At 35.3% G+C, this 25256-nt stretch overlaps 2 protein-coding genes across 2 annotated transcripts; one reads left to right on the top strand and one right to left on the bottom strand.

The window, feature by feature from the left end:
• Positions 1 to 643: 643 nt before the first annotated feature.
• On the top strand, positions 644 to 15907 carry LOC306886240 (serine/threonine-protein kinase PAK 6-like; the record flags this gene model as incomplete). The annotated part of the gene is made up of 8 exons (XM_079443191.1): positions 644 to 847; positions 4505 to 5062; positions 6922 to 7449; positions 8698 to 8831; positions 10200 to 10326; positions 14496 to 14621; positions 14705 to 14839; positions 15740 to 15907. 8 exons carry the CDS (start codon positions 644 to 646, stop codon positions 15905 to 15907), a joined length of 1980 nt encoding a protein of 659 aa, XP_079299317.1.
• A 3891-nt stretch (positions 15908 to 19798) lies between these two features.
• LOC306886801 (uncharacterized protein) lies at positions 19799 to 21166 on the bottom strand (the record flags this gene model as incomplete). The annotated part of the gene is made up of 1 exon (XM_079444106.1): positions 19799 to 21166. The coding sequence occupies one exon, from the start codon at positions 21164 to 21166 to the stop codon at positions 19799 to 19801; it is 1368 nt and encodes a 455-aa protein (XP_079300232.1).
• Positions 21167 to 25256: the final 4090 nt, after the last annotated feature.

The following is a 25256-nucleotide window of genomic DNA, read 5'->3' as shown; positions in this document are numbered from 1 at the left end:
AAAATAATGTTTTTAATATTTTATTTCAGCTAACATTTTTATTTCAAGTAACAAACATGTTTTTTTAATGGTTTTATTATTAATTGACTATAATAACCCTGCAGTACTATTGTATTCTTTAAAGTAACATGTAAATAAATGCAAAATGATATCCAAAATGATGGCAAAACAAAGCTTAATGTACTGACTTTATTCATTTTAAAATATCATGCATTTTACTTGAGGCCTTCATAATGCATTATAACATATTCATAATGTACATGGTGATGCATTATATATTTCCATCAATAATTATAGCTAAAGTTTTACTTACAGATTTGTTTTTACATCAGAAATTGGTTGTCATGTGTTTTAATGCATTGTATTTTCTGTGTAAATATGAATAGATAAGTATTATATTATAATGAATGCATTAAAATACTATATATAATATAATGCATTAATATACTGTATATATATATATATAAAAATGCATTATTATGCATATTAAAAATGCATTATAAGGCATTATAAGGCGGAATTAATGCATTAAAATACTTTTCCAATGAATTAAATGTAAATGCTTCAAGTAAAGCGTTACCTAATTCATATTTCTCTGTTCATATTTCTCTGTTTTGAAAGGTCTCTGCTGTAGTATCTGACAATGTTTCGCAAAAAGAAGAAGAAGAGGCCGGAGATTTCAGCACCGAAGAACTTCGAGCATCGCGTTCATATGTCGTTCGATGCGAAGCGAGGAGTCTTCGTCGGTCTTCCCACACAATGGCAGAGTTTAATAGAAAACCTCCGGAGACCCAAACCCATGGTGGACCCGTCCCGGATCACGCCGGTGGAGCTCAAACCAAAGAAGGTCAGAGTTACATCCTTTTAATGTGAAGAAATATCCTACAATAGCATGACAGACCATTTCAGTTCACTTTGAGTTGATTGGAAACTGCATAGCAACAGCCTGGAAAACACTGAAAGCATGGGCCGACTTCAGCATAAGCGTATTTTATTTTTGAATTTTGAGTAAATATTGCATACATGTTCGATTTCAGTATATTCAAATAAATATATTATGCTGAGAAAACATACACGAAAACTGCTTTGAGAAGCTTCAAAACCTTCTCAAAATCATTTAGCCAAAACATTATTATAAACTCTATTTGCATTCTTAATTCATGTTACTTTAAGTCAGGTGACATGGTGCATGAACTATATCAAATTGCTTCTCAGCATGTGAAGTTTTATTGTAACAACAATTTCATTGAACAATTTTCACTGAATTTGTAAATACATCAGCGACAGCATGTCTTTGCATTGGAAGAGTAGGATCGGGTGCATAAAATAAAAAATAGATCAAATAAAAACAATTAAAGAGTGAGGGCATTTCTTGTAAATTATATTCTTCTATTATAGCAAAAATGTTTTATTGCATTTTTATTTTTCACCAACTTCGAAAAATATTTTTTCACAGCGTAGCTGCAAGTAATTTACAATTCTTAGCATTTTTCTAGTATTTAATGCTCTTCACTTTTTGTAGAATATTGTGCACTGATTAATTATTCACAATAAAAGCTGAAATGGAAAATGTAAAAATATAAAATTTAAATATATATTTTTTTTATATTTACGTTCTTAATTCATGTCACTTTAAAGTCACATGATACATGAAATACTTCAAATTGCTTTTGTAATAACAATTTTATTGAACAATTTAGCTTGGCAACAGCATGTTTTTGCATTAATGTTCAGGTGAAACACATAAAAATAAATAAAATGAAAGGGCTAGGACTTTTGTTGTAAATTATATTCTTCTATTATAGCAAAACGTTTTAATGCATTTTTATTTTTCACCAGCTTTCACCAGCATTTCTTTAAAAAGTCTTTGTTTACAACTTAAAAAAATTTATTTTCACACCCTAGTTTCAAGAAATTCACATTTCTTAATATTTGTGAAAAAATTGTTCTTTATCTTAATTTTTACATTTTATTTTATGCTTTTCACTTTTGTAGAATAACAAAAACAAACAAAAATAGAAAAGAAAATAATATCTAAAATAAATAATATTAAAGGGCTAGGGATTTTTTGGTAAATTATATTCTTGTATTACAGCAAAAGGTTTAATGCATTTTTATTTTTCCCCAGCTCAAAGGCTGAATTTCTTGAAAAATGTACTTTAATAAACATTTTTTACAAATTTAATAAAAAAACACTTCACTCAAGTAATTCACATTTCTTAATATTTGTGATTCGAAAGGTCCCATAAACTAATTTTTTTTTTGCATTTTTATTTTGTTTTTACATTTTTTATTTGATGCTTTTCACTTTTTGTAAAATAACAAAAATAGAAAAAAAAAAGACTAAAGAGAAAATCGATAAAATAAAGCAAATTAAAGGGCTAGGGCCTTTCTCGTAAATGATATTATTCTATTATAGAGCCTCCTTAATGTGTCAGAAAAGCAGCTGCTCTGGTCCAGTTTTGGCTTTGGCCTGGGTTTTAATCTCAGTCCCTGATGTTCCAGGCGTTTCTCCCCGAGGGCCGCTCAGAAACACATGTTTTTTCCTCTGTCACATTGGCTTCTTATCTATCACGGGCCTGCTCTGAACACTGATTCAGAGCGCTGAATCCTCGGAGGGCCGAGAGATTTATTACCTCGCGCTGGCAATTAATAATGATGCATACGGTGATGATGCCAGCGCAGCGAGAGTCAGGCGGAAAAACTGCAACTCCAAGCAAAAGAGCTGAGCTTCTCCAACATCTAAAGATCTCTGTTCTTCTGAGCACAAACATATGCTTTCATAGAACTTGCCCTGCTTCATTAATGTGACGTCAGAGAATTTGATGGGAAAATCAACTGCTTTTTTACACAAGGATGCAGTTGCTAAGGTGTTCCAAGTGGTTGCTTGAGATTTGCACTTTCAGTCGTTTGTTGTCTCTGTATCTTATTTTCTGTCTCTGTCTGCCCTGAGCTCATCTCAGACGTGTCTTCACGTCGAGGGATGGACCTCGTGTCACTTCTGTCAAAGCCACTGTGAATGAAGCACATGACAGCTGATGAATGCCATGTCTTTCCTCAAATGCATAAATATGCAACCAAAATATACTGGAATATATAATGCAATATATTAAATAATACAAACTAGTGCTCATTTTTGTGACCCTGGATGAAATCGTCAATTGTTCTAAATTGAGATTTCTACATCATCTGAAAGCTGAATAAATACGTTTTTATTCAGCTAATGTATATTAAACTAATGAGGAGATATATTTTCTTTGTGTATCGGTAAGCATTGTGCGCTCCCTCCACGGTTTGAACATATATTTAATTAAATTTATTGGGTTGTTATTTTGGAAGTAGTGCCACTTTTACATTTTATATTTATTGGTCTTCACATATTTTAGAATAACATGCACTGAGGAATTATCCACAATAAGAACAGAAGAATATGTGCTATTTAATAAACAACCAATTAGTCTATACAATGCTCTAATAATATTTTATATTATTATAAAACATATAAAGAATATAAATGAAGGCTGCATAAATGACATCATCAATAATTAACAAAACATGCTCTTTGTTAAAAAGGTTTTACTTTATAATAATCAAATAAGTAGCAGTAAACAAAAACAAACAAAATATAGATATTGTAATAATATTTTATAATATAAATAATATATTTACATTTTAGTATAAATAAATATATGAATTTTATATCAATTTAAATTTGATAAAAATATACATTCATATCAGTTTTAAATGAAGTCGACATAAATATCATCATCAATATTAATTATTAATTAATTAATTAATTAATTAATTAACAAAACAGCCTCTTTGTTTAAAAATAAGTTTTTACTTTACTTTGTCCGTCGGTCCAATTTGCAGAAATGCCATTTTTCTCTCTTATCTTTCTTTTTTTTTTTTTATAAAGAATAAACTGAAAATAAAAGCAATCATAAATAACAATTAAATACCAATAAACAAACATATATAAATAACATTGTAAAAAATATTTTGTATTATTATAAATAATATATTTTATAGTATAATAAACAAACAAATAAATAAATGCCGTTTATATTATTATAAATAATAATAATAATAAAACTACATACAGGTGACATAAATGGCATCATCAGAAATGAACAAAATAGCCTTTTTTTATAAAAAGGTTTTACTTTGCCTTGCTCTTTATTTGCATATATAAAATGCTTTAAATGCATTTTATACTATTATAAGTAATACAAAAAAAAAACTGCATAAAAGTGACATAAATGGCATCATCAATAATCAACAAAAAGCCTCTTTGCTTTAGTCTTCATTTGCAAGAGAAGCAGGCCTGCGATAGCTCAGACGAGTCATTCAGTGTTTCATAAACACAAATCAGCCAGAAATAGGCTCCTCGGAGGAAAGTGTGATTTGGAGTTCATCCGCACCCAGGTGAATTCACACGCTCTTTAAATAGCGGCCGGTTTCAGTTCGCATTAATCACAGCCTGCCTCTGTTCTTTCCCCAGACCATCGTGCGCGGCACCATGATCGGCCACGGAGACTATATCTCAGCCATGCTGTCAGACATGAGCCGTCTGTCCGTCACCAGCTCCAACTCCCTGCGCAAGAGCAGCCCCTCGGCCCGCAAGAGAGCGCAGTCGCTCGGCCGCCTCGGGGAAGTCAGCGAGGCTGATGTGTATCAGTACGAAGCCCTGGACGAGCCTGACCCTCACTGGGCCGAGAAATCACGCAACATCCACAGCGAGAGCGGCACGCCGTACATGGGCCTGAAGAAGAGCGTGATGCTGCAGCCCAACGGCGTTCTGCCCCGTGCCAAATCCACCTATGAGGTCAGCATGAGTGCTCTGGACGGGCCTCCTCCTCCTCCGCCGTCCATCCCCGTTCCAGAGCCGCCTCTCATGATGAGACGAGAGTTCCCCATCATGTTCTCGCACAACCAGAGACCCATCACCTGCTTCTACAGCCCCACCATGCCACACGGAGACGGTCTGATGAGCGCCAACAGACTGCTGGTCCATCCCCAAAACAGCCCGGGGAGACCGTACTCTTCATACGACCTGAAGGTAACAAACGGCTGATGTCTGTGGCCAGCAGGCTCAATAGTCTGCCACAGGATAAATATATGTGACCCGGGACCACAAAACCAGTCATAAGGGTCAGTTTTTTAAAATTGAGATTCATACATCATCTGAAAGCTTAATAAATTTGTTAGGATTCGACAATATTAGGCTGAGATACAACTATTTGAAAATCTGGAATCTGAGGGTGCAAAAACATCTAAATATTGAGAAAATCACCTTTAAAGTTGTTCAAATTAAGTTCTTAGCAATGCATTTTTTTTTTGTTGTAATTCTGAATTTTTATTTTGCAATTTACTTTTTTCATGCAGTTGCGAGTTTACATCTTGCAGTAATGACTTTTTCCCCCAGAATTCTATTTACTTCTTGCGATTTTGAATGTTTTCCTCACAATTGCAACTTTATATTCTGTAATTCAGATTTTTTTCTCAGAATTCTGATTTTACATCTTATAATACTGACCTTTTTTCTCATAATTCTGTTTTCATCTCGCATTTCGCAATTTAGATTTTTTTCTTGTAATTCTGAGTTTATATATCACAATTATGATCGTTTTTTCTGGATGAGGAGTTGATATCTCGCAATTATAACTTTTTAAATTCTGCTTTTATATCTTGCAATTTTTACTTTTTTCTCTAAATTCTAAATTTACATCTCATAATTATGACTTTTTTCTTTGAATTCTTTGAAATCTCGCAATTCAGTTTTTTTCTCATAATTTCTTAATGTATATCTTGCAATTTAGATTTTTTTGGAATTCTGATTTTCTGACTTTTTTCTCAGAATTCTGAGTTTTTTTAATCTCACAATTCTGTTTTTCCCTAAATGTTTAAACATCTGACCTGACAGCATGCACATGCAGAATTCTGAGAAAAGCATTGCCAGATATAAACTCACAATAGCAAATAGTCTAAATTGTGAATTTAAAAAGTTGCGATTACCTATAACTGCCCATTTTGTAAAAACAAATGATAAAAATACACCCTAACAAACCGAGAACTTGTTAAACTTAAGGTTTTTTGATGAGTATTTTCTGAAATGTAGTTTTTGCAGTTCACTTTCCTTTTTTGTTATAACGAAAACAAACAATTTCAACAAAACAAAAAACTTCACATCATAATCACATACAATAAACAAAAACATACAAAAATATACATTTATATAAATACGCATCTTAGACAACTTACGATCCAAATTCTTTCTTCCAAAAATAAAAAATTTCTTCAAAAAATAGCTAATTACTAAATTATAAGAAAAGCAAAACAAAAGAGTTTTTGACCCTAATCTAAAGTGTGACCAGAATAATTTATGTATTTATCTAACTATTAACTATGACTTTTGCCTCAATATACTCCTAATTACTGCTTATTAATACTTAGTAAAGTAGTTGTTAAGTTTAAGAATTGGGCAGGATTAAGGATTTAGAATAAGGTCTTGCAGAATAAGTGCTTTTTAAGTAATAATAAACAGCCAGTATCTCGGTAATATTCATGCTAATAACCAACTAGTTAATAGGGAGAATTGGACACTAAAGTGTTACCAATATACTTATTAACTCACCAAAGTATTTAAAGTGAGATAAAGTATGCATTTTAAGGTTAGACTGATGTTAAATGATATTGTGTATAAATGTTCTGCAGTCTATACACAGTATTCAGTGCAATTACATAAGAAGTAACTGTAATTAAATTACAGAAAAAATAAGAGTAATCCCTTGCTTTACTTTTTCAATGGAAAAGTAATTAAATTACAGTAACTAATTACCTAGTAACTAGTTACACCCAACAGTTCTTTTAAGCACCTTTATTTTTAAGTGTGCATGTCCTTATTTCTATTGCACACAGGCCGAAGCAGCCATGAGACACCAGCCGGGATATCTGCACAGCGGCACCAGCAGTCCCCTCGTGAGGCCTCACAGAACGGTCCGGTCCTCCTCCAGCTACACCATCGGCCTCTCGCCCAACATCAGTTACCGGCCCACCGGGCCAGACCCCTTCATGAGGCACTCTGGCTGCCCCAACCCAGGTCTCTACCCCAGACAGGACAGCCCTTCGCAGCCACGGCCGTCTCCCACCGGCTCTCTGGCCAACAGCCCCCCGGGAACCTGCTCGCCCGCATTCAGACCCCCGCTGTACCCCTCGCCCCGACCGCCGCCCGACCCGCCCAAAGTCACCCACGAACAGTTCAAGGCCGCGCTGCAGATGGTGGTGGATAAAGGAGATCCGCGCTCGTATCTGGAGAACTTCGTGAAGATCGGTGAGGGTTCGACGGGTGTGGTGTGCATCGCCCGCGAGAAACACAGCGGACGGGTGGTGGCGGTCAAGATGATGGACCTCAGGAGACAACAGCGCAGAGAACTGCTCTTCAATGAGGTCAAACAACCAACGAGTATAATATGAATAAAAACAACCCAAATATTGCTTTAGAAATAGTTCATCCAAAATTGAAAAAAAATTCTCACTGTCAGGCCATCCGGGATGTAGAGGAGTTTGTTTCTTCATCAGGTTTGTAGAAATGTGTCTCTGCATCAGTGTCTCAGCAATGGATGCTCTGCAGTGAATGGGTGCCGTCAGAATGAGAGTCCAAACAGCTGATAAAAACATCACAATAATCCACACCACTCCAGTCCATCAGTTAACATCTGGAGAAGACCAAAGCTCAAACAAATCTAGCATTAAGATATTTTTAACTAAAATACCATAGAGTCCATAATCAATAATAACACTTCCTCCAGTGAAAAGTGTTCTGGTGTGAATCAGGAGAGAAATCTGCACAGATCAAGCAGCGTTTACAAGACAAAACAGCTCTAAACTAATATGTGGCTGGATTCTGATGTGAGAGACAACAGGAGATGCACTTTTTCACTGGAGGAAGCGTTATTATGGATTATGGATATTTTAGTTAAAAATGTCTGACGGCACCCATTCACTGCAGAGAATCCATCTGATGAAGAAACAAACTCATCCTAATCTCGGACGGTCTGAGGGTGAAGACATTTTTGTGTGAACTATTCTTTTAAATGTAAATATTATGCATTCACTGTCCATGTGAAAAGATTCAATATCCAACTTTGCCTTAAAATGCACATATGTTGATCTAAAAGTGTCCCATCATGGATTTTTTTCCTCATTGAGTATTGCGTTGCATTATGTTACTTAAGCGGAAAGGATTTCAGATGACACTGACCCCAGAACATTGAGTCACAAAATGTTTTGAATGAAAAAAGTTTTGAAATGGAAATGTCTTATTAATGTATTTTTCAATCACAGTGATTTATTGCAAGGCACAGAATCTAGCAGATACTGCCAGAACTCACTCAGTTTTTTTATATTCATCATATTCAAATAAATAGATGAAACACATATACATTTAAATTATATTTTGGAACACTGTAAACACGATTAACGTTGAATGTCTCTTTTAAAATTAAATTAAATTAAAAATAATAAAATAAAATAACATCTTTGACCACTTGAATATATTGAGATATGACTTCTGGAAAGTTCAACAGCAACATTTCGAAATCAACAATAACTTTCTGACGCTTAAGCAAACCGGTTTATTGTTGTCCATTGGCTGTGATGATGAGCGTTGATGAGAGTGTGTTGGTGTGTGTTCAGGTGGTGATTATGAGAGATTACCAGCACAGGAACGTGGTGGAGATGTTCAAGAGCGCTCTGGTGGAGGAGGAGCTCTGGGTCATCATGGAGTATCTGCAGGGAGGAGCTTTAACAAACATCGTGTCTGAGACCAGGTACCAGAGCACAACCTCAGCATTTATCTAGGAGAGCCGTTTCATGAAAGACGAGAGAACTGGACTTCTTACCCAGTTAATCTTGAGGATTATGTTTTCATTGCGACCTCTATGGGATTTATGAGAATTGTGCTTTAGCATGGGTAGGTTAGTCTTAAAGACTCTAAAAATAAAATAATATTATAAAAATACAATGTAACTTAAAATAACACAACAAAATATAATAGAACATAATACATAATTTAAAACAAACAAAATAATGTAATAAAATTTATAAATTAAAAATAAAATAATGCAAAACCATATAATTTAATATAATTTATTCTAAAATAAAATAAAATAATACAATACAATATAATATGCACATAATTTGCAGCCAGCTAATGGTTGAAAGATGGTGAAGAAAGACGACATGTAATGATGAATCTTTTACAATAAGACCAGAAAGATGATTAAAGGAAATCATTTTCAGTAAGGTCACAGTTTTTAATGCTTATTCACTGTTTGGATGAGCAAAACACAACCTCAGGCTGCTCTCAAGTGTCTCTGCTCTTAGTTCATCCAGATACTGACTCCATGTAGTATTTTATTCATACCACAAGAGGGTGATGTACAGTTAAGTCATTGATCTGCTCTGAGCTGTGTGTGTATTCTGACACTCTACGGCCGACTTTAATTTGATTAGACAATCAGATCAGCACATGTTGTGATGACACGCAGGGGAATTTGATTAGTGATCTAATCTGTTTGGTGAATGCATCTCTGTCTTTGTCCGGTGAAGGACTAGATTTACATGATCACACACAAACGCAGCTGTATGTCACATAAATCCATAACCCTGCATTTCAAAAAGTTGCATTTATTGAGGATCTATAAGCAGGCTAAACCTAATATCATGAATATACAAAAAAGTAAAATAATAATTAGTCATCAAATTAAATGAGCCAAATAAAATAATGAAATAAAATATTTTTCAAATGATCTGAAGACATTTTATTTGACTAGCATGTGCATGAATAACCTAATAAGCCTTCATTTCAAAAAGTTTTTCAGACAAACAAAATCTGTTTTTGAACTCAAAACGATTCTTTGTCATGTGTGGATCAGAACATCAGGAATCATACTAGATTTGGACATTTTCTGAAGTTGAAAACTCAGTGCTGTTATGCGGTTGCCAGGTTGCTCTGGGTGTTTTTAGTGGTTTCTTCCTGTCTCGAGTGAAAAATGAGATGCAAGACACTTAGTAAGCAGCACTAATACACAGCATCAGAAGCAGCTCAGGTGTTTTTAATGTAAAAACAGCAAACGGCAGACGCATGAAGAAGTGCTGAGGACAGGTGTGTAAGCGTGCGCTGATCTTGTGTCCAGGCTGAGCGAGGAGCAGATCGCGACCGTGTGTGAGGCCGTGCTGCAGGCGCTGGCGTATCTCCACTCGCAGGGCGTCATTCACCGAGACATCAAGAGCGACTCCATCCTGCTCTCGCTGGACGGATGCGTGAGTGCATCTCTGAACCTGATATGGGACCACCCTAGTGAAAAATAAATATACACTTAAAAATAAAGGTGCTTCACAATGCCATATGGTTCCATAAAGAACATCTGAAGAACCTTTCTGTTTCACAAAAGCTTCTTTGTGGGGAAAGAAGGTTCTTCAGATTATAAAAAGCTAAGAAAGAGATGATTCTTTAAAGAACCTTTGACTGAATGATTCTTTGTGGAACAAAAATGGTTCTTCGACACTGAAAAAAATTATTCGTTGAATTTACAAAATTTTCTTAAGGTAAATGGTTGCAAACTATTTATTTTAGCTACATTTAAATAAACTATTTTAGTTGACTAACTTTAAATGTAGCTCAAATAAATTCTTTGCAACCATTTACCTTAAAAAAAAAGTAGTATAATTTTTTTCAATGTATGGCATCGTTGTGAAGAACCCTTTAAGCACTTTTTATTTTTAAGAGTACTTAAATGTATTTGAAATACATTTATTTCATGCTAAGTACGCTAAAAATACATTTTCATATTTATGTACCCTGCAATTGTACTTTTAGGCCTGGTTTCACAGACAGGGCTTAGACTAAACCAGGATTAGACCATAGTTCAATTAGGACATTTAAGTCATTTTTATAAACATGCTTAGAAAAAACACATTCCTGGGGTGCATCTTGAGACAAAACAAAGGCACTGATATATTTTATGATCAGTCAGTGCAAGTTTATTTAAATTGAAACAGCTCAGACTTACATTTTAGTCTAGGATTAGGCTTAAGCCTTGTCTGTGAAACCAGGGGTATGTATACTAAACTGGTAAACTTAAAGTCTGCTAAATTGGAACAACTAATTTTGTGCTTAATTTACTTTAATTGTGCTGAAGTAGTGCTGAAATTCAATTAAAGATATGTTTAGTATATTTGATTGTGTTAAAGTGGAACTATTGCAAGTATACTTTAAATATTTTGCATTAAAAGACCGATATTATTCAAAGATCATACGGTTCTCATCAAAAGTGACATTAAAACACATTTTAGGCTTAATATTAAGAACTGGGCATTGTGCAGAAGTAGTACGCCAAAAAAAGTACAATTATAATTTTTATATCAGTAAGTCTCGAGTTATCTGTCAGTAATTATGTTAATAGATTTTAACTATACTACTTAGTATGAAAATCATGTATTTTAAATATATTACTTTTTTACTAGAGCAGTCATGAGTAGCACAGGTATATTTGCAGCAATAGCCAACAATACATTGTATGGGTCAAAATTATACATTTTTCTTTTAAGCCAAAAATCATTAGGATATTAAGATCATGTTCCATGAAGATATTTTGTAAATGTCCTACCGTAAATATATATAAACTTAATTTTTGATTAGTAATATGCATTGCTAAGAACTTCATTTGAACAACTTTAAAGGAGATTTTCTCAATATTTAGATTTTTTTGCTCCCTCAGATTCCAGATTTTCAAATAGTTGTATCTCAGACAAATATTGTCCGATCCTAACAAACCATACATCAATGGAAAGCCTATTTATGCAGATTTCAACTAAATTGACTCTTATGACTTGTTTTGTGGTCCAGGGTCACATATCAGACTATTCAATCCTCAAACAACTATATACTGTATACACACTACCCTTCTAAAGCTTGAGGTCAGGAGGATTTTATTTAAGAAATTAATGCTTTTATCCATCAAGGATGCAACAAATTGGTCAAAAGTGACAATAAAGATTTCTATTTCAAATAAATTCTGTTCTTATGAACTTTATATTCATCTGTGAATCCTGAAAAATAAACAGATATATGATGGTTTCCACAAAAAATATGAAGCAGTAAAACTGTTTTCAACATTGATAATAATCAGAAATGTTTTATTTTATTTGAGTTATTTGGCTCATTTAATTAGTTGACTAATTATTTTTCACATATTTTTCTTTTGTATATTCATGACATTAGGTTTAGCCTTAATTATTTCAAATAAAGGCTTAGTCTTTAATTTATTATTATTTGTATAATATTTATATGTGGTCCAAAAATAGGTTTGTACAGCAAATTGTTTTTGAGATGCATTCATTTATTTATGTCATATAATTGCATGTCAAATAAAATGTTTTATTACATTATTTTATTTGATCAAAATCTGTTTTTGAACTATATATAATCAATAATATATTAACCGATTAACTGAATTATTAACTGAAAAAATGAAAAATTAGTCACCAAATGAAATGGGCCAAATAATAAAATAAAATAAGTAAAATTCTTAAATTCAGCTTTGCATCAAGGAATAAATTACATTTTAAAATATGTTACAATAGAAAACTGTAATGATATTTCAGAATATTTACTGTATTTGTTTTTACAAACCCGATTCCAAAAAAGTTGGGACACTGTACAAATTGTGAATAAAAACAGAATGCAATGATGTGGAAGTTTCAAATTTCAATATTTTATTCAGAATACAACATAGATGACATATCAAAAGTTTAAACTGAGAAAATGTATCATTTTAAGGGAAAAGTAAGTTTATTTTAAATTTCATGGCATCAACACATCTCAAAAAAGTTGGGACAAGGCCATGTTTACCACTGTGTGGCATCCCCTCTTCTTTTTATAACAGTCTGCAAACGTCTGGGAACTGAGGAGACAAGTTGCTCAAGTTTAGGAATAGGAATGTTGTCCCATTCTTGTCTAATACAGGCTTCTAGTTGCTCAACTGTCTTAGGTCTTCTTTGTCGCATCTTCCTCTTTATGATGCGCCAAATGTTTTCTATGGGTGAAAGATCTGGACTGCAGGCTGGCCATTTCAGTACCCGGATCCTCCTTCTACGCAGCCATAATGTTGTAATTGATGCAGTATGTGGTCTGGCATTGTCATGTTGGAAAATGCAAGGTCTTCCCTGAAAGAGACAACGTCTGGATGGGAGCATATGTTGTTCTAGAACTTGGATATACCTTTCAGCATTGATGGTGCCTTTCCAGATGTGTAAGCTGCCCATGCCACACGCACTCATGCAACCCCGTACCATCAGAGATGCAGGCTTCTGAACTGAGCGCTGATAACAACTTGGGTTGTCCTTGCCCTCTTTAGTCCGGATGACATGGCGTCCCAATTTTCCAAAAAGAACTTCAAATTTTGATTCGTCTGACCACAGAACAGTTTTCCACTTTGCCACAGTCCATTTTAAATAAGCCTTGGCCCAGAGAAAACGCCTGCGCTTCTGGATCATGTTTAGATATGGCTTCTTTTTTGACCTATAGAGTTTTAGCCGGCAACGGCGAATGGCACGGTGGATTGTGTTCACCGACAATGTTTTCTGGAAGTATTCCTGAGCCCATGTTGTGATTTCCATTACAGTAGCATTCATGTATGTGATGCAGTGCCGTCTAAGGGCCCGAAGATCACGGGCATCCAGTATGGTTTTCCGGCCTTGACCCTTACGCACAGAGATTGTTCCAGATTCTCTGAATCTTTGGATGATATTATGCACTGTAGATGATGATAACTTCAAACTCTTTGCAATTTTTCTCTGAGAAACTCCTTTCTGATATTGCTCCACTATTTTTCGCCGCAGCATTGGGGGAATTGGTGATCCTCTTGCATCTTGACTTCTGAGAGACACTGCCACTCTGAGAGGCTCTTTTTATACCCAATCATGTTGCCAATTGACCTAATAAGTTGCAAACTGGTCCTCCAGCTGTTCCTTATATGTACATTTAACTTTTCCGGCCTCTTATTGCTACCTGTCCCAACTTTTTTGGAATGTGTAGCTCTCATGAAATCCAAAATGAGCCAATATTTGGCATGACATTTCAAAATGTCTCACTTTCAACATTTGATATGTTATATATATTCTATTGTGAATAAAATATAAGTTTATGAGATTTGTAAATTATTGCATTCCTTTTTTATTCATAATTTGTACAGTGTCCCAACTTTTTTGGAATCGGGTTTGTAAATAATACAGCCTTGGTGAGCAGAAAAGACTTATTTTAGAAACAAAAAAAGCAACTTTTGAACACTAGTATATATATACATTATAGATAGATAGATAGATAGATAGATAGATAGATAGATAGATAGATAGATTTTTTTAAACAAATTTATCTTGTATGTGTCTAAACCATTTCCGAACTCTTAGCTGTGTGTTTGTTTGTGACTCAGATCAAGCTGTCAGACTTCGGCTTCTGCGCTCAGATCAGTAAAGATATCCCGAAGAGGAAGTCTCTGGTGGGAACGCCGTACTGGATGGCTCCGGAGGTCATCTCCAAATCACCGTATGGAACGGAGGTACGGCTGAACACCACAAAACACACCCGCAGACGCCGCTGTGTCTGTCAGATTAAACCAGGACTGCTGTGCTGAATCTGCAGGTGGACGTTTGGTCTCTGGGCGTCATGGTGGTGGAGATGGTGGACGGAGAGCCTCCGTATTTCAGTGAAACGCCGGTGGCTGCCATGAAGCGGCTGAGAGACGAGCCGGCGCCCACCGTACGCAACGTTCATCAGGTACAAGAAAAACCTCTCCATTTATCACAGTGACACACAGAGATACAGAATTACAGACCGTTACAAATTCTTACAAACATGCACACAAAAACTGTGAATATCTATATCTATCTATGTGTAAATAATATGCAAATCATAATAAATGAATGAAAATAATCCTTCACAGCAGGCTAAACCTAATGACATGAATACAAAAAGAAATAAGGAATGATAAAAATAATTAAATGGGTTAAATAATAAAATCAAACACATAAATATAATATAAAATAACACAAAATAAAATAATTGTCTAATTTATTTCAAGATATTTAGTTTGACATGCAATTATATGAATATATGAATAAATTAATAAGCCTGCATCTTAAAAGGTTTTTCTATACAAACAGTTTTTTAACTATATGAATCAAAATATGAATAATAATAATAAAAAAAATAACTGAACCGTTCCTTTACAGCAAGCTAAACCTAGTTTCATGAATATACAAAAGAAAACGTGAAAAATAATTAGACAAACAATTTAATAAAAAAAAAAAATTAAAAATCTGCATCTCAAATGTGGTTTTAAACTCAGAACAATCATTTGTCTGTCATATGTGAAAGAAAAAATTAGATTTTGACATTTTCTGAACTGCAAAACTCACCTCTATGATGCTAAAGTGTGGGTGGATGCTGTGTAGATAAAATAAAATAAAATAATAAAATAAACACCATATAAAATAATTAATAATATAAATAAACACTATATAAAATAATTAATAATATAGTCACATTGTGGACAAACTGATACAAAAATATTTGAACTGGTGTCCATGTCTGTTGAAAAAAATGTCTGTGTTTTGGTTGTAACAAGGCATTTTCAGGTCGTTGATGTGTTGTTTTGTACCGCCCGTTCTTCTGCAGGTGTCCCCGGTGCTGAAGGACTTCTTGGACCGCATGCTGATGCGGGATCCGCTGGAGCGGGCCAGTGCCACCGACCTCCTGGAGCATCCCTTCCTCCTGCAGGCCAGCTCTCCGCAGTGCCTGGTGCCCCTGGTGGAGCAGTACCGCAAGCGCATGTCCCGCTGCTGAAGCCTCAGCTTTTCTGGCCTGTCGGAGTCACAAGCACCTCGTTCCCCGGAGCAATCAGGACTGAGATGGCTGTTTTAGGAGAAATGAACTCTATAAAGCCATTTTCTTCTACCTGAGGACGTCTCATTGGTGCTTAAAAGGCGGTGAATTAGAGCAGAAGTGCGTCTGACTGAAATGCCACTGGGTTTTATGTTCTGTTCGAAGCATGTCATCGTGACTCACATCGAATCTGCAGCCGCAGAGACCTGGAACAAGCCTCATTCGACAATTTCTTGAATGCTTGTGTTCGTAGATCGAGTATTTTATAATGCTTTCATATAATGATCTCACTTTTGGTTTACAGCTGCAAAAACTTATTATCATTAACAATTTACAATAAGGTTCCATTAGTTAACATGGACTAACACTGAAAAATACTTCTAATGCATTTAATAATCTTAGATGATGTCAACTTCAACATTAACTAATACATTATTAAACTGACAATTTATTAAATTATTGAATTTAAAAAACGTTTGTTAATATTATTTTTAATGGACCTGTGCTAATATTAACTATTAATATTAACAATGAACAGTTGTATTAACTGTTAACAACGTATACTGTAACAAATGTTGGTTAATGTATTAAAATGCATTGTAAAGCATCACCTTAATATTTATTATCTACAAACTGGAATTATATATTTCAATCGAGTATATTAATTTAGTTGATGTGCATCAAAAGTTGTGTGTGTATTGGCTAAATTTCAACAGCTTCAAATGTGGCTCATCCAATCAGATTTTAATGTATTAAATTAAATGAAATTAAATTAAATAATTTAAATAAAATAAAATTATTTTCAACAGCTTCAAATGTGGCCTCAGCTTCAGATTCGAATGTATTAAATTACATTAATTTAATTTAATTTAAAAATGAAATAAAATAAAATAAAAATAACAAATTAAATAAAAAAATTAAATTAAATTAAAATTTTCACCACTTTAAATGTGACCTCAGCTTCAAGATTCTAATATATTAAATTATATAAATTAAATTAAATAAAAAATAAAATAAAAATAACACACCATATAATTAATTAATAATATAAATAACCTTGTGTACAAACTGAATTATCTGTTGAAAAACATTCATGTTTTGGTTGTAACAAGGCAGTGATGTAGTTAACCAACATTAACTAATTGAAACTTATTGTAAAGCATTACACTGATATTTATTTATCTACAATCTGCAGAATTCAGTTGATGTGCGTTACGACTTGTGTATGTATTATTGCATAATTATCAACAGCTCTAAATGTGGCGCATCCAATCAGATTTTAAAATAAGTTGTTATTTGAATTGAAATCGAAACCTTTTTGGGTTGAGTTTCCATAAAAAATGGTCAAACGTCAGACATTGCTAATAAATTTCACAATTAAATATAAAGAAACAGCAAGTAACTTTAAACATGAATTATGGAATTCGAAAGACTGAAACAGTATTTTCTTGTAAAACGCATTCCAACAATCCTCACTTTATTTACATTTTCAAAAAATCATTGTAGTGTTACTGTGATATAATATTAGTTGCACTGTGTATTTGGTCATATTGCAAGTCTTTACTTTAAACAAGCAATGATGGAGTGGTACTTTCAGCTCAGTTTAACACATTTTAGCAGCTTTAAATGCTAATATTTCATCCAGAATCAGCACAGAAAATGTGAATGTCCTCAGATTCGGTCTGGACCGGCTGAAAGAGAGATTTTACACCGCAGAAGGCACATATTCCACCTGCATTTTTACAGCTTGTAAGACTGGCTTGCATGGCTATACAGAGGCTTGAATCTTAAACTGAGGAACGAAAGCGTTTCTTCAGAAAAGGCGGTGAAACGATGTCATTTGTTGTCAGCACTGACATTTGCAAAATGTTTTTATGAGCCATTGTAACCAACTGTATATATTTTAATGACTGATTTATTATTAGTTTTCAATGGGTGCTGTGAATGGTTCGTAAACCGTGTAAATAATGCATCTGCGCTTAACCGGCGAGTCCTGATTTCTTAAACTGCTGATTTGACGGTCAGGCGTCAGAAGAACAAATAATGTACATAAACAGAGTGGGAAATGACCCGTATTTGCATTCGTTTAATTATGAGAGAGGAAAGGAAAAGTCTGTTTGCGTGTGTGTGTGTGTTTACATTTTGGATGCAACGTTCATTGTGATATTCTTGCATCCTATTGGACTGTGATGTTTCTAAATGATCATATACTGACATATTAAAAGAGATGCTGATTTGTGTTTGGGGCCGTTCACACTTGAAACATTTTGTCACACTATGTTTAAGTGTTGGTCTTTATGTACACATGCATCATATGTAAAATGAAGATCGTTTAATTGCTATTTTTATCAGCATAAAATAAGCAGTTTTTGAAGCATCTTTATGCAGCTCTTTCCTATGGAAGCTTGTTTTCGCCACAGGTTTAATTCTAAGCTTATATTATATTCACAATTCTGACTTTTTTCTTTGAATTCGGAGTTTGCATCTCGCCACGGAATAAAAAATACAAAACATTCTCCGAATTGTGAGAAATAGACTCAGAATCACAATGTAAACTCATAATTATAAAATATTAACAAGTCAGAATTGTGAGATATAAACTAAGCACAAACTAAGCACTAGATGTAAATTAAGAATTCAAAGAAAAAATTGTAAACATGTAAAGTCAAAATTCAGAAATAAATTCTGTATTTCACAATTCTGACTTTTTTTCAAAATTGTGAGATAAAAACTTTTTCATACTTATAATTTCCTTTACAAAACACACAAAACATTGTTGAACTCTAACTGTAAATTTCACAAACAATTACAAAAAAGACAAATTACATTGAATTAAATATGACATTTTTAAATATAATCTTGGTTTTATTTATAACTTTGCAGTGTTAGGCACAACAGCAAGACAAAACGGTCGTGCAAATCACTCATGCACTGTATTCAAAGGCTTTTGAAGTCATATGATGCTTTTTGTGAGGAACAGACCCAAATGTATTGATCAAACTTCAAACTTTCAAACTTTAGTTTGAATATGCAGAAATGAGATATGAAATCAGCAGTAGAAGTGATTTCAATAACGTCAGGCTGTTCCTCACAAATCTGTGTCATGTCAAGTGAAAAGTATTTCCGAACTCCTGCGTTTGTTTCTATAAGTCGCACTCCATCTGTGTTTGAGCGCAGGAATGCATCTGGTGTGAACGGCCCCTCGTTAGTTTGCACACTTCTGTGTTTGTTCGTGTACATGACGCAGCCGAGGACACATGACTCATAATCAACCTTCTTTCCACAACATGTGTCGTGTGCTTGTTTGTATGTTGGTTGTTGATGAAGAGAACTATACGTTTAAATTTTTTAAAGAATAAATCATGCATATAAAAAAACACTGATATCAGGTTTTATTTCTTATACACAGATGCTTGAAGCGTACACAAATGCTTTATTCATATATTTGTCTCTTTCATACAGTTTATACAGTTGCTTTATTATATTTGTCTATCAAAGAATGCAGAATATAAACTATTTACATCATAGATAGGCTATGCATAGATATACAAAACTGTATTTTAATGCATACAAATCACAAATCACTTTGCTTATAAAAATAGGCTATAACATGCATGAATGATAAAAGCATGCAAGTACTTAATGCACAAACACTCTTTAGCAGTGCATAATAATGTCAATTAGCCGAAGTACGTTAATGAATCTACAGAGGCAGTGAGAGCAGCAGCAGTTAAAAGTCTCAAGAGCTCGAGTTTTTACATTCATAAAGTACACGGCTATTTATAATGTCTCTGGGCATCTTTCGAAATGCCCACATGAGTGTTTTACTCTAAACATGGTGCATTTAAAAGCTCATTTAAGAGCAGAATTGCTCTCAAACTCGCATCTCACCGCGCTGATGCTGTCCACACTCGGCTGGCTGTTCACTCTCATGTGTGTGTGCGAGAGCGGGAAGGTCTCGGACCGAGACATCTTCCCTCTACCGTGTCTGGCGTCGCTGGGACAGTCTCTGATGTGTCGCATGAATTCAGGAGCTGTGAATCTGCGCAGGAGTCTGTTCCCGAATCCGGAGAGCCCAGAAGAGCGAGGTTTGATCCTTTCAGGTTCGAGTTCTTCACGACTGAACAGAAGTTTGCTCTGTCTGGTCGTTTTGGGAACGCTGCTGCGCTTTTGCACCTCTTTTCTGATTTCGAAGTTGTCAGTCATTTTTGTGCTGTAGAACTTCGCCACAAGCGGTTTTTCGTCTTGCAGCGACGCTCTTTTGAATTTACTCGCAGATATGTTGGTTTCTTGCACTTCGCCCTGATAGGATTGTTTCCTTCCGGTTCTGAGGTCAAGATTAAACGACCTTGCTTTCCCCCAAAGCGGCGCATCGCCATCTGTCTCGTGCTCTGCGCTTCCGACCTCTTTCAGCACCGAGTTTTGAATCTGTTTGGAAGCGAACAGCAGATCCGCTCCATCTTGGGATCTGCTGAGGCTTTGGTTGGCGTCTGGACGTCTGAAGCGTATCTGCAGTCCGTTGCTGTCGCCGACGCGCAGCTGTCTCTGAAACAAGGCTGGAAGGATCTCTTCGTGCTTGCTTTGGATTTGTTTGGAGAACCTCTCCAGAACCTGCTTCGGGAGGCGATTGGGCCACCGCAGGTCTTCGGTCGGTTCTCCGGTGCTGTTCGTCGGACTCACCGTCTTCTTTCCGCATCCATTGAGGGTTTGAACACACTGGATGTGCCCAAAGAAGTCAGCAACTTGGATGGCCGAGTGGCCAGCGTGATTCGCGTGGTCCAGTCGCAAACCCAGCTTCTTGAACGCCCGGACTAGGAATTCCAAGATTTGACTGTGTCCTCCGCATGCGGCGTACATGAGGGCACTGTTTCCCCATGTGTCTGTGAACTCTGGATCAGCGTTGAATTGCACCAGGAGCTTCACCGAATCCAAATGTCCATGTTCACATGCCAGACTCAAGGCCGTGCGTCCGTGGTCATCACGGGCGTTCACGTCTGCGCCTTTTTCCAGAAGCAATTGGGTGAATTTGCATCTGGTTGCGTGCTCTTGAAGGCACACGGCGTGCATCAGGAGCGAACGCCCGTTTTCGACTTTCCCGTTGATGATGCGCCCGTCCAACGCGTCCAGGACAAACCGAGCCAAGTGGACTTTCCCGCTCTGCATGGCTTCAAGGAAAGTTTTGGTGCCAGACCCCTGACACAAGTCCTTCGGCCTCAGCATCATGATCTGGAGTTAGTTGGTGGTGGTTATTGGCAGGCAGCTCAGAGTTTCTGAGTCTGCTCTGAGAAACTGTCTGTGTTTTTATACCTCAGCGCTCTGCACGCCCTTCCCCTGTTGCTACAGAAACAGCCATCCGAGAGCGGCGATGCTGCTATGGGTCCATTCACAATCACCTCCTCTTTTCTCAGCCAGGAGGGGAGAGAGATGCACTAATTCGATGACAAGAATTACTCAGTGGTAAAAACATGGGTTTGTTTTATTCTCCTGTCAGGTCGGATATAAAAGGATCCGTTGCCCCCAGCAACAGCGTTAATGGCCTTCTCTTTGGGTGTATAATATATATATATATATATATATATTTACAGAATCACAGAGGGCTTTGTAAGGTTTATAAAGGTCAAGTGGGTGTATTATAGATGTTTAAATCCCTGAGTCATGCTTGATGAATCTGCAGTGACGGGTCGTTAGTATGCAGATTAACACACATTCTGACTCAGTCCGGCACTGTGCACATCAACATCTGCTCCAAAACTCATTTACAAAGAGACACAATATTTATTTTCACAGCACTTTTAATTAACTTTAATTATTACTCAGTAGAAGTGTTATTTTTTTTAGACATCACTGTACCTACTGCTCATATTGGTTTAGTGATGATTTCTTACAGTAGCTCTCATATCAGATATAACATTATACATCATTCCTCATATTTCATAATACCATGCATTGCATATAATACATCATTATTCATCATATCTCATACATCTATTATTTCTCATACATTATGCATCATATATTGTATCTCATATCATGCATCATAAACATCATATATCTCATATTTCATAGATCTTTACATCATATATAATTTCTCACAAATTCTATCTCATACATTATATATATATATATATACAGTCAGATCAGTTTGCATATGTGCCTCCCACTTGTTAAGGGACCAAAAGTAATGGGACAGAATAATAATCATAAATCAAACTTTCACTTTTTAATACTTGGTTGCAAATCCTTTGCAGTCAATTACAGCCTGAAGTCTGGAACGCATAGACATCACCAGACGCTGGGTTTCATCCCTGGTGATGCTCTTCCAGGCCTCTACTGCAACCGTCTTCAGTTCCTGCTTGTTCTTGGGGCATTTTCCCTTCAGTTTTGTCTTCAGCAAGTGAAATGCATGCTCAATCGGATTCAGGTCAGGTGATTGACTTAGCCATTGCATAACAGTCCACTTCTTTCCCTTCAAAAACTCTTTGGTTGCTTTTGCAGTATGCTTTGGGTCATTGTCCATCTGCACTGTGAAGCGCCGTCCAGTGAGTTCTGAAGCATTTGGCTGAATATGAGCAGATAATATTGCCCGAAACACTTCAGAATTCATCCTGCTGCTTTTGTCAGCAGTCACATCATCAATAAATACAAGAGAACCAGTTCCACTGGCAGCCATACATGCCCACGCCATGACACTACCACCACCATGCTTCACTGATGAGGTGGTATGCTTATGATCATGAGCAGTTCCTTTCCTTCTCCATACTCTTCTCTTCCCATCACTCTGGTACAAGTTGATCTTGGTCTCATCTGTCCATAGGATGTTGTTCCAGAACTGTGAAGGCTTTTTTAGATGTCGTTTGGCAAACTCTAATCTGGCCTTCCTACATCTTGTGGTGATCCCTCTGTATTCACTCTGCTGAAGTCTTCTCTTGATTGTTGACTTTGACACACATACACCTACCTCCTGGAGAGTGTTCTTGACCTGGCCAACTGTTGTGAAGGGTGTTTTCTTCACCAGGGAAAGAATTCTTCGGTCATCCACCACAGTTGTTTTCCGTGGTCTTCCGGGTCTTTTGGTGTTGCTGAGCTGTTTTGTTTTTTCAGCCTAATGATGGCTTGCTTCACTGATAGTGACAGCTCTTTGGATCTCATCTTGACAGTTGACAGCAACAGATTCCAAATGCAAATAGCACACTTGAAATTAACTCTGGACCTTTTATCTGCTCATTGTAATTGGGATAATGAGGGAATAACACACACCTGGCCATGGAACAGCTGAGAAGCCAATTGTCCCATTACTTTTGGTCCCTTAACAAGTGGGAGGCACATATGCAAACTGTTGTAATTCCTACACCGTTCACCTGATTTGGATGTAAATACCCTCAAATTAAAGCTGACAGTCTGCAGTTAAAGCACATCTTGTTCGTTTCATTTGAAATCCATTGTGGTGGTGTATAGGGCCAAAAATGTTAGAATTGTGTCGATGTCCCAATATTTATGGACCTGACTGTATATATAAAATTTCTCATACATCACCTCATTTATGATATTTCGTACATCAATTTTTATACATCAAATATTTATTTTCTATTATCTATATCTATTTATACATCATATCTCGTCATTTTTTGTATCTTATTACATCATATACATAAAATATCTTTCTCATACAATATATCGTATACATCATGTCATTTCTCATATCTCGTATCATAAATCATCTAATTCATTAAATATCTAATTTCTCATACAATATATCTCACATTGTAAATCATCTCATATTTATTGTCATCTCATACATCATATAATATCTCATCATATCTCATACATTAAATCTCTCATATCTCATATACCACTTTTCATTTCATGTATCTCAAACATCATATCTTATACATAATATATATAATTTCTCATATATTATATCTCATACATCATTTCTCATACATCAAATATATAATTTCTCATACATCACATCTCATTTCTAGTATCTCACATCATATCTTATACATCAGAAATCTAATTTCTCATACATTATATCTCATAAATCATATCTCATCTCATTTCTCATATCATGCATCATATCTCACTTTTCATACATTTTATCTCATGACATATCTAATTTCTCATACATTATATCTCAAACATCATCTCTCACATCATAAATCATCTCATATTTATTATATCATCTCATACATAATTTCTCATACATCATACTACATCTCATAAATCACATATGTATTTTCATACATTATCCCCCGGTTTCACAAGCAAGGCCTAGTCCTAGACTAAAATGTAAGTCTGAGCTGTTTCAACTGAAAGAAACTTGCACTGACTGATCTTAAAACAGTTGCTCTGGATAAAAGCAGCTGCCAAATAACCATAAATGTGATCCAATCAACAAGGATGGCCTGAAAATCCACCTTAGCAAAAGTCACTAACGCATTACCTGCGTCTCAGGTCACTTTGATCACTCCAAACCAGACACAAGTCTCTCACTGCGGGTTATTACCTGGATGACCTGTTGTTTGGATGTTAGTGATTTTATCAGCATAATGACACACGTGGAGCAGATGGGAGCTGCTTCAGTGAGATACTGCTGGGTAATTCAATTTCTGATCAAAATAATCTCCACTTGAAAATCTCTCGTGAAAAGAAACCTGCGAGCTCTCGACATGTGTTGCTCTCTGAGATGAAGATGACGGCTATAAATATATGAAAGATTCAAGAAGATGTGGATCAGTTGGTTTCTGACAACGGTTCAGTGATTTGACATTAAGAGAGAGAGACGAAATAAAGCAAATCCAGTCCTGATGTTTATATTCCCAGTACATTGTTGGAAGCAGAAAAACTCTAATGGTTGAGTAAAAAATTCAATTTTCAGTGAAAATTACTTTAATTTCAGTCTATTACTCACATAAACAAATATGACTTCGGAAGACTTGACATATATCTAATTTCTCATGCATCATATCTCGTACATCAAATATGATGCACATGAAGAAAAAACTTTTCTCAATTTTATTTGTATTGCACTTTTCACAATACATATTGTTTCAATGCACATACATACATGCATACATTTATTTATACATTTGAGGCCAAATCTCAAACTGCGTTTCCAATTCTGTTTTTTATATATTTTAGACATTTATTTATTTAGAATTTTGTTTCGAAATGTAGACATTTTACATCAAATTTAAAACCATATTTCCATATTTATTTATTTGGAAATTATTTATAAATTTATGTATTTTAATTTTAGTTTCCAAATAAATTCCAATTCTGTAATTTATATATTGAAATTTTAGAAATT

The sequence above is a fragment of the Barbus barbus genome (genome assembly GCF_936440315.1).
Source record: "Barbus barbus genome assembly, chromosome: 20".
In the NCBI taxonomy this organism is placed as follows: domain Eukaryota; kingdom Metazoa; phylum Chordata; class Actinopteri; order Cypriniformes; family Cyprinidae; genus Barbus; species Barbus barbus.
This window is presented reverse-complemented; position numbering and strand designations above follow the sequence as displayed.